The 17676-nt window shown below is 39.5% G+C and overlaps 1 protein-coding gene across 2 annotated transcripts; it reads right to left on the bottom strand.

The window, feature by feature from the left end:
* Positions 1-314: 314 nt before the first annotated feature.
* LOC148842315 (Metallo-hydrolase/oxidoreductase superfamily protein) lies at positions 315-15122 on the bottom strand. Of its 2 annotated transcripts, XM_088958651.1 has the most exons (13): positions 14561-15122; positions 8596-8723; positions 8345-8457; positions 7704-7745; positions 6242-6297; positions 6060-6136; positions 4941-5060; positions 4374-4450; positions 4204-4267; positions 3733-3783; positions 3603-3651; positions 551-673; positions 315-415 (listed from the first exon to the last, which is right to left on the bottom strand). In XM_088958651.1, exons 1-12 carry the CDS (start codon positions 14718-14720, stop codon positions 555-557), a joined length of 1056 nt encoding a protein of 351 aa, XP_088814777.1. In that variant the 5' UTR covers positions 14721-15122; the 3' UTR covers positions 315-415; positions 551-554. The 2 variants fall into 2 exon arrangements, with proteins under 2 accessions (XP_088814777.1, XP_088814776.1); XM_088958650.1 differs by having other exon boundaries at positions 315-673; positions 14561-15098.
* Positions 15123-17676: the final 2554 nt, after the last annotated feature.

Below are 17676 nucleotides of genomic sequence, written 5' to 3'. Positions count from 1 at the left end.
TGGGAGTGAGGGAGGAAAAAAGAAGCCCTAATAAGGTCTTCCATTTTCATGAAATGAAAAGAATATTATAAAACTGGCTCCAGTATATGTTGATGTACAGTGGATGATCAGATTTAACTAAATGGGTAGTCATAGCAGGTACAAAATCAACAGTTTCACTTCACTAAACATTTCTGGTATTTTTTCATTTCCACACCACTGATAAAGAATCGAAGTTTGCACTCTCTCTCTCTCTCTCTCTCTCGATTTAATCATTTAACTACTTCCAGTTAGGACAGGAAAACAAACCGTACCAGTAATTATCAGGGAACCCATTCACCAAAACAAGCACTTTCATTTAAGAATATCATATGCAACATCCCCTTGTCAACTTCACGCGCACAACACAGGAATTGACCAGGTAAAACTTTGTTTGCTGGCCAAAAATACAAAAAAGAAAAAATGTTAGCTCAAGATCTTGAAAGTCCAATTGACATTCCAAAACTTCATTTCGTCTCAAAATAATTGTGTTTATTGAGGAAAGAATGGCCGACAGTATGACTGAAATTACAACTCTAAAGCAGTATTGGAATACGAAGCCCATCATAGCTCAATTGTACATCCAGACCCTCTGTTTCCATTAACCCTCTGAGTTCCTCGTTCACTTTATCATGATCCATTAAATGCATCATTCCTGTACATGTAAGTTCAGGAGAGGTTCAGAAGAAATAAATTGTTTTGTTTCTCATTTAAGGGGTTTTCGCCAATATATATTCAATGACTATACCTCCTTAAATTTCACAATAACACTTGAGCCAAACAGTGCTAATATTGTGTTACAAAAACAACAATGAATAAATTAAATGAACATAAACTAAGGTGGATTGGCTTTGCCAAAGTAAGGACAGAAACTGGACATTAGGCAAAAGACAAATACCCATGGGAAAAGTTATTGGCTACCACCAGGTCGGAGGAATTGTGTCTGAAAAATGCATTTTTCAGTTAAAATTTAGGGTTTAAGTTCAGGGTTTAAAGATTTTGGTTTAAGGTTTTCGTTAGAGTATACAAGTTTAGGGTTTTTATATAAAAATCAAGTGATCGGACGCTTTCATCTGACCATGGTAGGAATGAATATGTGCTCTACACATGGAGTCTGGAGCAATGAATCTTACTGGGTAGAAAACACTAGAAAATATAGATAAATAACAAAAGGTAGTAGAAAATATTACACCAAGAAGTTCTATGCTTCCCCTTTTTCCATTTTTCTTTTTCTTTTTGACAGTCCATCTTGTTTCAAATGAGTTTATGTAAGGTTCTTTGTGAAGCTAAATAAAAAGCATAGGAGGAAATACTGAATTAATTCAGTGTGGCAAGCTTCATGATACAGGATGTGCATTATACTCCTGAGTGGATAAAATTTGGCAACCCTAACATGTATCAATTACATTTAGAATGTCAATAAACAATTATCCAGAAAACAAAAACACTCTTGATATTACAGTAATATGATTTGGCCAAGTTCCTTGATGGGTTAGGTGGTCCCTTAAGCCTTTTTTTTTTTTTTTTGATAGATGGTGGTCCCTTAAGACCTCCACATTTAATGAGGGTCAAACCAACTTATTTCTCTTTATACAGATTTTAACTTTATTAATGAAAAATTACTTCATGCTACGTGCCTTCCACTAACAAACAACTGAGTCTCAATTGATTGCAAACCACTTAGACATTCATATTACACCAACTCTTTGGTGCCTAACACACAAAAGGGAGCTAATACCTAGACATACAGCAAGTTACGAAAAAATTTCATAAAGAACAATTCACATAAGAAATGTTTTCTACAGTTCTAGTTCATCTTACAAATGATTCTCAGTTATATGGTAAATATAGATCATAGAAAAGGTGGACGGAAATGGAAAATATATTAAATGACTTGATGCCCTTTGTTTAGAAGAGACAAAATCATTGAACTAATAAATTTGAACAGGATTTTATAATATATTAAGTCTTTGCCGGTGTAAGCTTGTCTTACACTGTCAATTCCAGGCCTGGATAAAGGAGGGTTGCATACTTGCATCAGGTTGGCAGCTGGAAAACTTTTGCCAAACTCTCATTTTCTAATATATTAAGTGGGATGCATAACTTTAGGGAAGTGGTTATGGAGATTTTTGGTGAGTAAAACAGCCAATGCCATTAAAACATGAAGAGCAAGTATGGTCTTCAAGGTAGTGGGTGGGAGGCCGGTCCTGGAGATAAGAGCAAAACAACCAGTGCCATCGTTAGGTAGGTGGTGAAGCAGATTGACATCTTGGGTTGATTTCTTTACCCCTAAATATTTTATTGTATGACTATTTTATCCACTGAAATACAAAGCAATAGTCATTAAGATCAGCTGATTTAGACATTATCAAATGGCTCCTAAGGTCCTCGGTGAGAGAGACTGAGAGTGCATCTAATCCCTAAGTATTTCTGGTGAAATCTATTTCTTCGGCCCCATCCCATCAGAAGTTAAATACTTTCTTAGTGAATCACTTCATATGAATGTCAATACTTGTGATATGCTTTAGCACATAGAAGAATTGGAGATTGTCCCTTCATGTATGTATACTTAGTAACGCTAAGGGTTAAACATTTTTTATCCACAGCACATATACTGATATGCTACCAAGACATGGGAGATTATGTTGAAGCATGCATTTCTAAGAGTGCTGGTTTGAGCCAGCCAGGGGAATGCTTTGCTAATAGGCTCCAATGATCTGTTACTGAATACTGGTAAAAAAAAACGGTTGTTAGCACATCTTAGTGTTCGTATCCACTAGGAGGCAGTGTGTGGATTAGGATTGCACCCCTCTCACCCCTTCGGTGGCTTCAGAGGATCCAGAAGTAAAACCATCAAGGTGTGTTTCAATCCAATCAAATATGGGGATTCCATTATAGAAGTGGCAATGTACTATTACATTAAGGGATGAAATTTATGTTTTCTAGTGGCATTAGACAAGTTGAGGTAGGGGACTTCAAGTAATGATTTGAGGGATGCAAGATGTGTCCGTTGACCCTTGCATCTTAAGGCATCTACTTGTGGAGGTGAGAACCTTTTTGTTTTTTGAGGAGGTGAGAACCTTGGCTGCCAGAATTAATTTCTCATTTCAGATGGTATCCAAGGTCTGCCAGTTCATTGGTAAAATGTCGGGATAGGGGAGGGGTGTCAAGGTCTAGATTACATTAGGAGCTCACATCTTGAGATAGAATTTATAATATTTTTCTGTTTTTTTCCTTCCATATTGATTGTTGGTATCTCCTGTCTATGGGGTTATGGTTTTGCTTCAACTTTTGTTCTTTCCTAGCTTCTTTCTTCCTCCAATCATATGAGGTTATCTGTGATTTTTTATTATCAGCTTTTATTGTTAATAAAGGTACTATTGCCAAAAAAATATAAAACCCACTGAAGCTATACAATATGGATTTGTACATGACATGATGAACCATCCAGGCATAATCAGGTTTCAAGGTGGAAGAGCACAATAGCCATGCTTAACAGCCAAAAGAGAGCTTATTCCTTTCTGAGAAACTGATGAAAAAGAGTATACATCCAGTGTGGTAGAAAAAAAATAAATAGAACATACCGGTGAAAAGAGTTCTCTTTGGTTGGATCTTCCTAACTTCCTCTAGAGCCTAGCAAGGAAATGGACATAAAATATAAACTTAAACCTGAATTGGATAATCTATTACCAAAGAAGAAAACTAATGTTTCACCTTTGGGAGTCCAAAATGCGTTGCAGATGAACGACCTGGTCGAAGTGCATCCTGAAAAAAAATTATTTAACAACGACATAACAAAATAGTCATGATATGGTGCAGACCACGTTGTCAAGAAAAAAAAAAACTTGGTCCCAGCAATCTGGGTTTTGGGGTCTTGGGAGGGGTAGACTGGATATGGTCCTAACCTTGGTCTTTTTTTTTTGCACGAAGTGGATGCTCTCAGACATGAACCCGTGTTCTCATGCTTACCAGCCTAAGATTTTACCATTACACCAAGTACAGCCTCCTACTTTCACTAATTACAAACTACTAATAATTGAAAGTTGCTGCTTGTCTTTTCAAAAGAGCACTTGTTTGAGTAATAATTAGGAGGTGCCCCTTTGCCAAAAACATGGGATGCCCAAATAACTACCATAAGAAAAGGAAAGCATAAGAGTAAAGGGAAAAGGGATGGGAAGAAAGCACCAGAATCAGGATTTCACAATCCTTGAGAAGTGGGTATGTTTCTTCAGGTATATCACTTACATCACTGCAAAAGTAAAAAATCAGTGCTGGAAATATTAATGAAGACTGGAGAAAATGCAACACCAATAATTAATGAATTGTCAAAAGCCTTGGATGTTTAAAAATCTTACCTAATGTAACAGACATTACCAAAACGAAAGCCAAGAGAACGGTAATTCTTCCCATGCCATACAGGTAAAGGAGTAATCTGAAGAAAAATAAAAAATATTTAAATAAATCATAAGTGTAAAAAATTCAGGGATGCATGAGATATTGAAGTCGCCACTTAAATCATGCCTAGTTTATTTATGGATGCCTGAACTGCCCCTTTATTCCCATGTCTTTTATATCCAACTTGAACTAATGACATCATCCCATCCTGTTTCCATCCCTCACTCCCTCATGTGAAAAAAAAAACCTTTGTAGTTCTGAAATTTATGGATCTATATTTGATTTTATAAAAGATTTTTACTGCACCTGACCTTTTTCTACCTCATTCTATTGATATATTTGACTATGTAATTTAAGTCATGTAAGAGCCATTCATCTTGGTCGGTTAGACAGCAATTGTTTTTCCTGAAAGAGACAATCCAAACCAAAGACCAACATACCAAGATTGAAAACCTTTATTTTATTTTATTTTATTTTTTTGAGGTGGGGGGCAAGGAAGCAAGTGTCAAAAATAGTGAATTTCTTACCTTAAGATCATGGACAATGAATGGTTCCTCATGTATGATATTAAATTGCAACGCAGATACTGCAGCACCAGGTATCACCACACTTGTATCCACCAGATAATAATGAGTCTTCTTCATCACCTAACATTATTTAAACAATAGTTATATGATCAGATCTAAGAACAAGTAGGAAATAAATTGAGTGCTTAGTTGAGCAGATAATTTCAGAATTAAATATTAAACCAAAATGTAACATAACAATCTATCTGCATAAAAAAAAAAGAACCTGAAATCCATAAAATTTTGAAGATAAACCATAGAAACAACTTCACAGCTAAGCACGTGGAGCATTGTGCACTTTAACCAACCAGATTAGAGATATCAGGAAGAATTCATTCCATAATATATTACTTCTTTATAATAAAAACCCTGTACTAGTAGAAACCATTCTTTATTGCAAATTTTCATGCGATTTAACTGCTTCAGTCCCTTTGTCCATGCTGATGGGAAGACAGACTACAGGTTTATACCTGAATATTAACAGTTAATTTCCTGTCTTTGGACACAACATTCATGCAAACACTTTGGCCAGAAATAGATCAAGCACAATATTCCAAGGTATTAGCATCTTTTAACTAAGATACAAATTAAAGAATAACGTACAAAAGTACATAGTTCTATTGTCCCCAAAGAGAATGTTTAATGAATATACAACAAAATAAATATTGAATAAGGCTGTGGCTAATCAAAGTTAGAAGGTGGGATCAAAAAGAGCAAAAGAAATCAAAATGTGATAATTATACTGATCTCTTAAAATTGAACTTAGATTGGGATTTAGGATACCATCTATACTAACGGGCAGCTATTTCTGAATATATCATGAGAAGTATTTGATTCTTGCAATGTACCATTATTTTATTAACTGAAAAACATAAAAAGACTATAAGACCCCATATTGTTGGGATAAGGCTTGGATGATGATGATGATGAACAAGCATATAAGATTTTCCATGAAAAACGATATGAGGTGATAGATGGTGAAGTGGATGCTCACAGACAGGTATGCAAGAACTTGATAAAAAATATATCTTTAATTTAAAATGGTGCACAACACATGAAGGGGAAGATTTATCCTTGGACCTCAAAATCACGCTTTGCCACATAAATTGGGATAAAAGGCTGGACATTGTTTGTCCAATCACGGAGATCATCAAGACCTGCATAAATGTTTAATCCCATTATAGTTACTTGAGAACTGCTAATTAATCAATAAAACCTTAATTTTTTCTTGAATAACAATAGGAAGACTGCATGTCAGAGACCTCCAATTGCATCGGCATGAGAATGGGTAATAATGACTGCATCAATGTCTCTTATCCTGACAGAAATGCAACTAGTTACAACACAAAAAGGGAAAGAAGGAAAGACCAGTTTAATCAAAGACAAGCTGGGTGTGCAGCAAGATCTAGATAAGGGGGCATCAAGAACAAATGTATTAGTAGCCGCTAGGCAAGAATTGATCAAAGATAAGCATGTAAAGTATGTCTTCTTCTGCATGCTGCAATTATGATGCTGCCCATGAATAAAGGCATCAGAACAAGAGGGAGGAGAAGCATGCCTCGCCTCTTAATCTACTGTTGATTTTTTCTTTCAATTAGCAGTAGAGCAGCTTCAATTTCTCCTGCTCCTCTTTCTTATGCTGCTACTTTGTTGCACAGAACAGCATCAACCAGAATTTCTCGTTAACCGTTTTCTACATGCATATGAACTAAGTCATGTGATCTCCTGTAAAAAGAAAGAAGATTTCATCCTCCTTGGGTTTAAAGTGAACAGTTGCCACTTTTATAAGTGCATGGTCGCTTTTAATCCCAGGGATTTATATACACACACACACACACACACATATATATATATACACATCGATTTCTCTTGTTCCTGCAATATTCTTCAAACCAAAAATAAAACCGTCTAACTAATCTGTTGCATTTGTACGACAATATGTAATATATGTATAGCAGACTATATACTTTGTGCATTGCAATTAAATACAAATAAGTACAGTGTAGATCTATGATTGTGTACTGAACTTGTACAAAATAACATTTTTTATCAGAAGTTGATCACTTAATTAATTAAGAGAAAGAATGGTGAATATACAAAAATGTGCCTTACATTTCTTATAGAGGCTAGCAAATTACCCCCCCCCCCCTCCCCCCAGTTCTCACTTTTCTACATGCCATCACAGACTACCTCCTTGGAAAGTTGGCCCCAGTAAACCATTGACTGACCTGTGTCCATGTAAAAATTACATTCATCTCTGTTGCCAACCCTTATTATCTCCCTCATTGTATTTCTGTATACTAACATTCATTATATAAAAACCTTGCTATGTATATTTGTATAAACCATAAAATGTAAAATAGGAGACTTCTTATAATTCAAGGAAAGTACCTTTCTCAATGGCATTTTTGTCATCAGAAATATGATCTTCTAGTGTTAAAGCAAGAAAGAGAGACTATTTAGGTTGCTGATATGGAAGGTACTTTACATATAAGGTAGTCTAGAGTTTATTGGAAAAAATCAGATAATCTAGAGGAAAATCTGACATATCAATCTTCATTTAGATGGAGGGTTTAGAATACGAACAACACAATTGGATAAAAATTTCCTCCCAGTTATAAAAATCACAGTCCAATGCCATTTGTTTATTCAACAGGTTATAAAGCATATCGTATCTTTATTTCCAAAGGATAGCTAGAAAAATAGAACATGATGGATATTTACCCAAAAGTGGGGAACCATTTAAGAGCACTCTGGTAGAAAAACCTGCAGCATGAAAATTGAAAATGTTCTTACTCCATAAAGAGGCAGTAGTTTCAGATATGGAAAGCAATCATATCTGATATGCACTTATATGATATTGAAATTTGATGCAGAGTCAAAGGCATATAATTATCAAGCTTTTACTTGTTTGAATATCCTTTTTCTGAATTCCATAAAACTGAATTCTGTGCCATGGCTCTTCATGGAAATGGACAGATGTAACAGAAAACATGGTTGATGAGTGAACAATACAAGTTTAAAATATAAGCTCACTCTGTTATAGTACGGTCACCAAAATTAATGAAACAACATTATTAGGTAGTGATATCCGAGCTCATACAAGTTTAAAATCAGATTAATTTGATGAAAAGGACAATTAATGGGAGGAAAAGTGAATTGCAGGACTTTACTTCTGTACCATTTTTCAATTATAGATATTAAATATATAAATGAAAATCATTTTCTTAGTTGACAGGGAAATACTACTAAATACTACCTACTGATATTTACAGCCAGCCAAACTCCTTCCATTATTAACCATGCAAACTACACTGCTGAATTGTTTCAATCATACATGAACACAATTGGAAGTAATTACATACTTGCCAGCATCTATAAGAATGTTACATTTTCCAAAGGACTTCTGATAGCGAATAATAATGCTTGTGTTAAGTCTTCTGTTCTTGTTACCTGGTTCAACTGCTTTTGAGCAAACCTGTAAAATCCAATGTGAGACAGCCATTGGAATACAGTAGCACCAAAGAAATTAATGTTGCAGAAAGCGGCCAAATCTGGAACTACTTTCACTTTTAACAAGAAAAACTTGGCTAAAGTAAGAGGTAAAAAATCATACCGCACATGTCTTTAGTGGATTGGTGAGGCAGCTTACGCGTGGGATACCTTCACTGGTTCCCGTGCCCAAAAATATGAGTTCAGAGGGCTCTGTGGATAATTGTGTCCCAGAATCGCTGTTGGCAGAGTCTGTTGTGCATTCTGAAGTCAATTTGTATCTCATAGAAAACTATAAGCATCTGCATATCACTAAGTACTACTAGGAAGTAAAACTGATCAACATAATTAATCAATTCTGATGAAGGGTGATTTGGCACGACCTAATAAGTAAAGGTCATGTAGACGCAATCTGTCCGAAGGATGACAACTCAGCAAAAGGAGCCTAGTCAGCAGTTTTTAGAGCTTGGGTGTTCGGTCACCTCGGCATAAAGTCACCTTGGCATAGAGGCACCTCGGTACCTAATCCAATTCGGGGTCCAAGAACCGAAGTGAAACGTAATTGACTCCGAACCTCACAGGATCACGCCGCGTAATGGCTGGCCTTATCCTCTCCCCGCCCAGACCAGGCGGAGACGATAGACTTCATTAACTAATACGTTACTCCCCGACTAAAGCGGAAAACGGATCTCATCCACTCAGGCCGAAGACCCCAGAACCGTTTCGCGAGACCCATGGCAGCTCAACTATATAAGGGCAACAACCCCTCTAGGGCCCAGGTACGTGCAATTATTTGCTCACTAGTGCACTTATCGTTCAACTTTCAGCTCGCAATACTAACTTAAGCATCGGAGCGACCTCACCGGGTTCTCTGTGCTTCACTATTTTGCAGACCAAACCAGCTCACCACGTAGCCAAGTTCCAGATCATCCTCCTGCTAGGAGCATCCAGATAGTGCTCCATCATTTGGCGTTGTTTGTGGGAATCGAATCGAAGGGTCATTCCAACCTCTTACTCTCAATGGACTCTTCCAGCAACACCGGGAAAGGTATTGACATGAACGTCACCGGGGGGATAGATCAACAATCAGCTCTCCCTCAAGGTCCCACAGTGTGTATCGGTTAGTTTACCATTCCCCTCACAGTTTCGGGGTCCCATCACTGTCTGTGCCACAGACCACTCCGCAAGTGAGCGTCCCGCTCCCCCGGATGGGCACCACCTTCTCAGAGCCATCTATGATTCCCCTTGAGGTCGGGCACTCTCAGATCGATGACCTGGTTCAATGTGCCCGGGCGATGCAGATCCAGATGCAACGAGTCCAACAGTTCTAGCAATACTTCCTCTACTAGCAGCAATTTCCACCCTTGCACCCGAGCCAGCAACCGGTTCCACCTCGACATGCCACTCAGCGAAAGGGGTGGAATTGAAGCCCGCATAGATCCGCGCAGGATGTCCGCTGATCTCCCCATCGGGGTGAGGGGACATCGCAGGTACCAGTACTTCCCAGGAACCAAACTCCACCACAAGGCAGGATGGACGAACAACACACTTCCCGGGTCTCTCAGAGGGGGAACCCGGGAGACAGGCCTGAAGTCAACCAGCTCGATAGAGCCAACCAATCGTAGTACTCGTGGCCTGAGAACAACAGGTCGTGGAGAGAAGATCATCAGCTCGGAGCCCAGGGCGCAAACTCGAGGCAAGCCCCCTCTGCGCTTCACCATGACTAGCGCAGGCTTCATAACTAGGAGTCAGTGAGAAGGAACCCCGATCCACCTTGCGACAGTGTTTGGGAGCGCGAGAGAACTAGGGTCGAGGCATTGGAACAGACTGAGGTCAGTAGCACCAATGCCGAGCCGGCGAAGAAGCAACAGTAGCGGCATCACAAGACTCGTCGCTCTTCAGGTAGAAACAGTCCGCCAGCAAAGCCCAACCAGCCAGTGGAGCGGACCAAAGAAAGAGAAGAGGTGAGCTCGGTGGCGACGAAGATTGCGCCTGCTCTGTTGAGCCAGCCAGCCCCCCGTCACCCGAGCTCCTAGCGGCCCTGATGCCAAAGGACTTCAAGGTTCCCTCGCTAGACAAGTATGATGGGTCGTTCGACCCCAGTGACCACATGGATGCCTTCCAGTCTCAGATGCACCTCGCCGGGGCTGACAAAGCCTGCATGTGTGTGGCCTTCTCCACCACAATCAAAGTAGTTTGGACCTGGTATAGGAACCTCACACTGGGCTCCATCAAGAGCTAGGCTCAGTTTGCCGACCCGTTCACGACACACTTCATCACTAGTAAGAAGTGCCCGAAGTCACAGGAGAGCCTTCTGAACGTAATGCAAAAGGAAGGTAAGTATATCAGAAGCTACATCAAGCGCTTCAATGAGACGTGCCTGCAGATACTGAACCTCGATCTAGCGGTGCGCCTCACTGCAACGAAGAAGGGGATCACCCACAAAGAGTTCAAGTGGCACATGGTAGAAAACAAACCGAAGAACATCACCGAGTTCCTCAAGCTAGCTGATCAGTTCATCGGCACCGAAGAGGAAATCAACCAGAAGGTTGACAATCCGTCGGGTGAAAAGAGGAAGAGAGAAGACGAAGGGACAAGCAACGACAAGCAAAAAAGAAAGAAAAGTAAGTCCCCGAGCAGAAAAAGAAGCAATTCCTCTTCGCGCGGCTACAAGTCAGGTTGGCGTTCCATGACTCGTCCAGTAGAGCGAACTAACTACACCCCCCTTAACGCAAAGAGAGGAGAGATCCTAATGGCTATCAAGGACTCCTCCATCGTCAGATGGCCACCCAGGCTAAGGGGAGATCCAACAACAAGAAACCCAAACGTCTACTACCACTTCCACCGGGATCACGGTCGCAGCACGGAGAATTGTAGGAATCTCCGCGACGAGATCGAGGAGCTCATCTGCCGCGAGTACCTAAAGAATTACATCTTGCAGGAAGAGAGAGGGTAGGGAGACCGACAGGGAGATCGTCAGGGAGACCAGAGAAGGAACGCCCTCGAGACTAGCAGGTAGAATGAGCAGCCACCTTGGCAGTTACCAGAGGAGAGACCAGTCCGTGGTGTGATCAATATGATCACCGGCGGGTCCATCATTGCGGGGTGCACATCTGTAGCAGGGAGGACATCGGTTCATGAGTTGGAGAACGAAGGCGAAAACCCACCAAAAAAACCTCGGCTCGAAGAACCTATCTACTTCACCGAGGACGATGCGCGCGGGATTCAGTATCCACATGATGATGCCTTAGTCGTGAAACTCAAAATCAACGACTTCGAAGTGGAGCGGATTCTGGTGGACTCAGGCAGCTCGACGGATATCCTCTTCAAGGAGACCTTCGATAAGTTGTAGTTACAATAGAGTGACCTGAAGCCAACAGGCGCATCCTTGGTAGGGTTCAACAGAGAAGCAGTCAAATCCCTTGGTCGGGTCACAATTCCAGTGGAGGTAGGCACGTGGCCGAACGTTGTACGATTCAAGCACACTTTTCTGGTGGTTGCGACTCCATCCCCCTACAACGCGATCATAGGTCGGCCTATTACACACATTCTACGTGCGATAGTGTCCACCTATTACTTAGTGATGAAGTTCCCAACTGATTATGGTGTGGGGGTCGTGCGAGGTGACCAGCTCGAATCCCGTAAGTGCTACGTGGCCGCCCTGAAAGGAAAGGTAAAAGTTGGCAGAGGACGTCGAGCTCGAACAACCAGCAGAGCGTTCAGAGGAACGAGCTGCCCTGACAGAAGAAACGGTCCAGATACCGATTTCTGAGACCGAGCCGACCAAAACTCTTCAGATCAGTGCCTTGATCAGCGAACCGCTCCGAACTCAACTTGTAAGTTTCTTACTCAAAAATCTAGATATCTTTGCTTGGTCCGCGGCAGAGATGCCCAGAATCGACCCTAAAATAATAGCTCACAAACTTAATGTGGACCCTCTAGTTAGGCCAATAAGATAAAGAAAACACAACCTCGCCTCGAAGTGGTGGAGGGTAGTCAATGAGGTCGGGAAGTTCCTTGCCGCAGACTTCATCAGGGAAGTCCATTACCCGAGCTGGGTCACTAACCCAGTGCTGGTGAAGAAGTCCAACGACAAGTGGCGCATATGCATCGACTACACCGACCTGAACAGAGCCTGCCCGAAAGATTGCTTCTCACTACCCAAAATTGACCGCCTAGTAGACGTGACCTCGAGGCACAAGTTGCTGAGTTTTTTGGAAGCTTACTCCGTCTACAACCAGATTAGGATGGACCCTGCTGACCAAGACAAAGCCGCATTTATAACTGAATTTGGGCTATACTATTATAAAGTTATGCCCTTTGGTTTGAAAAACACTGGGGCAATGTTCCAATGACTTGTAAATAAAGCTTTTGAGCCATTGATCGGCAATTAAGTGGAATGTTATGTTGATGACATGGTTGTGAAGACTCAATTTTTGAACTCTTTATTAAACGATTTAAATGATGTTTTTCAAATTTTAAGAAAGTATAATATGAAATTAAACCCGAACAAGTGTGTCTTTGGGGTCACACCGGGTAACTTCCTAGGTTACATAGTGAATCGACATGGCATCAAAGCCAACCCAAAAAAAATTAAAGCTATTTTAGATATGAGACCACCCCAAAAAATAAAGGAAGTCCAAAGGCTGACTAGCCGGGTAGCCGCCTTAGGCCAATTCATGTCTAAGTCAGCGGATCGATGCTTGCCTTTTTTCAAGGCAATGTCAAAGAACTTAATGACTTCGATTATGAAAGGGTGAAGTGGAAGACGTAGCCCGGCTACGAGCTGCTCCTCGAAGACCACGATCTCGTCATGATTGTGATCCCAAGGAAAGTTGCCTAAGGGAATATTGTATACAAGGTCATTGGGAAGTCCATACCGAGCTACTAGAGATAGGAGCCTGTCCGCTATCATGGTAGACAGACCAAAGCTATCTGGCAGGCGACCTTGGTGTGAGGTGGAGGCCGACTTGCCAGAGGCTTCTCGCTCTCGCCGAGGTGAGTTCGCCTCGAACGAATTGGAGTCTACATCCTGTGCCAAAGTGCCCACTTCGAAAAGATGAGGCTCCATAGTCTGTGCCGAGGCCCCCACCTCGGCCCCAACGGACTCGCCGCTCTCATCTAAAAGGCTATCTAAACTAAAGCTAGACATACTAACAGAAAGGACAATGGAATCGAAAGCAAAGGAATGCGAACTCACCAAAGGAAGACCGAAAAGAGCAAGACGACCTCGGACACAGGAATAGCTGACATCGAGCTGGGATACTTGAATGCCACCTTAAGGACTCTGGATTCGCGGTTTTATGGCGAAGAAAATGGGCCCTTCGACCCCTATTTATAACCAGTATATCCGGTCAGGTTTGGATGTTACACAAGAATAGATCAATCTAGGAACGGAGTATCCAATGTTGGTCCGGGCTATACAACTAATTAGGAGCAGGTGTAGTATTTCTATATTGAGGCACGACCAAACAAACAAATGACCAATCCAATAAAAAAGAACACCGATAAGTTTCTGAAAACTTATTGCAAACCACAGTCGATATTAATCTCTGTCGTTCCAATTTTATCCGACATTAATCTCATTACAGCATCAAACTTGTCCAATTCCACATTGCAGAAATCTATTGCATAACTTCTAATCATAAGGCTATGTTTAGTTTGACAGAAACTAAGAGAGAAACAGAAAGTAGAGGGAAGGTTCTTAAGAATTCAGTTTCTCTTATTTTCATCAAACCAAAACCAACCTAAATTAAAAAAGAAAAATTAAATAATCATGAAATTGTCTAGAGGAAGACAACAACCACTGAAGAAACTGACAAGAAATGTCAGGTTCTGAGTTCCACTCAAAACCTTGGTTTCAAGTATTGACTATGGTCTAAACGATGCTTAAATGATCTTCAAACTCAAATCCTCATACGACTTACGAGTTATCACCACACTGAATCAACAAACTGACATAAAATCGACTAAATGAATATGGCATCTATGAAAGAGAATAGATCAAAATGGAGAAGCCAAAAGAGAGTAAGAGTAGCAAGTGAAGAATTATACATTATTGAACTGGAGACGGCATTCCAATAACTTACTCGTTTGGAGGCAAGCTTGGAAAATCCGTTTAAATGGAGGGGACCTGCGACTCGGAAATGAGATTGCAGAGTTGCAGAGAGAAGCTTCGCGTAGGAAACCGGGAAATGAGCATAGGAAACGAGGAGGGGGGCGAGCTACGCCCGGAAGCACAATAACCATTGAATTGCAGAGTCGAAGGTCTGCCGCTCGGTCGCGGGTGAACAACAACAGTCAACAGAGGTCCCCCTAAGCGATGATGGAGCAAGTGGCGATCCACTGTGGTCCTTTTAAAGGCTCTGACAATTTGGCTTGGAACTTTTCGCACTGGAGATCATTGCAGTTGCAGTTACGGTACGAAAACCGTTGTGAGAATCTTCTCTCGGCCCTGAGCCTGAATCACTTTGTGCGGTCTAGCCTCTGGAATTTTAGCACAGGGATTATGCGGCTGCTTTTTGGCGAACGGAGGCGGAAGCCGGAAGTTCTTTTCGGTAGCGCACAGAAGTTGGACTACACATCTGCTGCTACCGTGTTCACAGAACTTCTCTGCGACCGCCAATGAAATACGGGCACGTTAACGATTACAAATAAAAATAGTGCAGTTGACGCATCTAATTATTTCAACTTTTGACGTGTTAGCGTTGCATTGGGGAGCGCAAGGGAGTGGAGCGACTGTGGTCGCAGCAAATATGAAGTGAACTCATTGGTCCAATTTATGAAAAAAATGATTTAATGAAGCACAACAACGATAAAAAAAAATATCCAAAGTTCCAACCATTCTTCTTATTCGCTGCTTCTTTTAATTTTGGTCCAAGCCGGGACAGTGGATCTATGAATAAAGGACGAGAAATCTAAGGAGGTATTCGGTACCGTCGATTAAAAATTGGGGAAAAACTTTAGCTGTTGGAGTTTATAGCCTACTCTTGAGGGTTTTGATTATTCAATCTGATTTAAGTTTGGATGGGTTCGGATTTTGGCTGACTCGCTCGTCGGGTCATGATACCCTACACATACAGTGTATTCTTGTAACCTTTTTACTTCTAGCTCTATGGCTTTAAATTTTAAAATTTATTTACATGCTAGTTTTGATTTTTTTTTCTTTCTTTTTAAATGAGAAAAGTGATATATTAAATTCTATAAAATAATTTCCTAACTTAAATTGGTGGATTTTAGGTCTTTAAAATGTATTAAAAAATACAATTGAAATGCCATGGGTTAGGTCGGGTGGGTATCAGGTTAGACCCTATAGGGTCGGGTTGGGTTTGGAAATCATGTATTTAAAGGCAAGTCAGGTTAGGTTCCAGTTGAGGCACTATAGGGTCGGGTTAGGGTTGAGGCAAACTCGTGCTAACCCCGACCCGTTGATATCCTACTATCGAGACCGTTTTTGGAAATGCCACATTACCATGAGAGTGGGTAAATTAGTAATTGCCACCAATATTATTTTAATTAGAAACAAAGACATGGGCATGAATAGGTGAATGTCTCTAACCCAAAAATACTCTGAAACAAAGTTATCCTAGTAATTGGTGGGTATGAACTAATCCCCATAAATTGTATTTTGTGGATTAGTCTATACCACACTTTTTAATTTCATACATATCACATACAATTCGTGAAATAACTATACAATTGAATATAAATAAGTAGTTATACTCATAACCCAAATTAATTTGGAAATATCATCAATAAATTCATATTAGCCAATAAAAAATTATTTTAACAAAATAATAGGTGAAAAAATAAATAACAAATAACAAAAATATTTTTATTAAAAAATAAATAATTCAATGAAATTTAAAACTTTAATAAAAATAATATCACTCATGTTAAAAAAATAAAAATGTATATCATCAAATAATAGCTTTGGGCACATCACATATGAGTAATTTAATATGATATAATACCCTTGAATCCTTGATTTAATTTTGATATGAAAACACCACTGATTTAAATTTTGATATGGGTACACATGATTGATCTATACACCACGGCTGATCTAATTTAATATGCGCAAACCACGGCTAATCTGATTTGTTATGGCCACATTTATTAAAATATGTTAAGGGCCCGTCTGAGAGGTTGAGCTGAAGATTGGATTAGTTCAGCTACTTTATAGACGCTATTTAAAGAGAATGAAGGACCGTCCTTCAAAATTTCAAATGATTAACCAATGGTTTATTTGGATTCTTTGAATTTTTCACCAAACATAGAAGCTCTTTCAACTTTTATATATAATAAATTAATATAAATATAATATACTGAATTTATTATATATATAAATTCTTATATAATATAATAAATAGAATATATTTTTTTATAATTTTAAATATAATTATATACCATTTATATATTAAAATTAATAAATTTTATAATATAATTGGATTGAATGGGAAAAAAATTGAATCCGATCTAATTATTAATAGGATGTAGATTGAAACATCCAAATCTGAGATAAATGGATCAGATGTTGGATTGGGCCTCAAAATTCCGGGTACCATTGACAGCCCTAATTCCCAAACTGACCCTAATAAGTAAGAGACCCCATGTCCAAGGCAATACAAGCCAATGTGAGGGCAAGCTTTGCAGTAAATTTTATCTTTCACAAAATTCATTTTCATTATTCTTTTCCATGGATCATGTAAGTATGCTTTATATTCAATTTCATGATTTAGGGGGCGTTCTTTTTCTGGATTTTGAGAGGGTGATGATCAAGAATCCCATGTTCTTTTTTTTTAAGATTTATATGGGGACCAATGAAAGTCTATTTTTCTGGGTATCACTTACTTATCTCCTAGGTGGGTAAATAACTTGTCCACCTTAGGGGAAAGTTGTCAAAACTTAAATAGAACAAAAATGCCCTTTGTGATAATGGATTTTTATAACTAAAATGGGTATTGCCTTATTTACATGGAAAATAAAAGAACATTAATAAATACACTTATCTAAATAAGTCTTTCCCAAGAAATACTTACCTGGATAAGTGCATTTACCCGGACAAATTACTTACTGAAAAATGAACGAAACCTTATAGTTAAAATGTTTGTTAGGTGTAACTGTGTAAGGTTAGGGTTAGGGTTTTGTTATGTACAATTAATGTATGTAATGACACATTTAGAATATAAAATGAAATATAATT

Source organism: Nelumbo lutea, chromosome 8 (genome assembly GCF_056320005.1).
Source record: "Nelumbo lutea isolate HS-2025 chromosome 8, American lotus-T2T, whole genome shotgun sequence".
Taxonomy (NCBI): Eukaryota; Viridiplantae; Streptophyta; class Magnoliopsida; order Proteales; family Nelumbonaceae; genus Nelumbo; species Nelumbo lutea.
This window is presented reverse-complemented; position numbering and strand designations above follow the sequence as displayed.

Excerpts from the sequence above, each read along its gene's own strand:
- LOC148842315 (XM_088958651.1), bottom strand. The coding sequence starts at position 14,720 with ATGGTTATTGTGCTTCCGGGCGTAGCTCGCCCCCCTCCTCGTTTCCTA. Across the intron at positions 7,746-8,344 it reads ATTCTTATAGATGCTGGCAA|GTTTTTCTACCAGAGTGCTC; the intron begins GTATGTAATTAC and ends TTCATGCTGCAG. Across the intron at positions 3,652-3,732 it reads CGCATTTTGGACTCCCAAAG|GCTCTAGAGGAAGTTAGGAA; the intron begins GTGAAACATTAG and ends TTTCCTTGCTAG.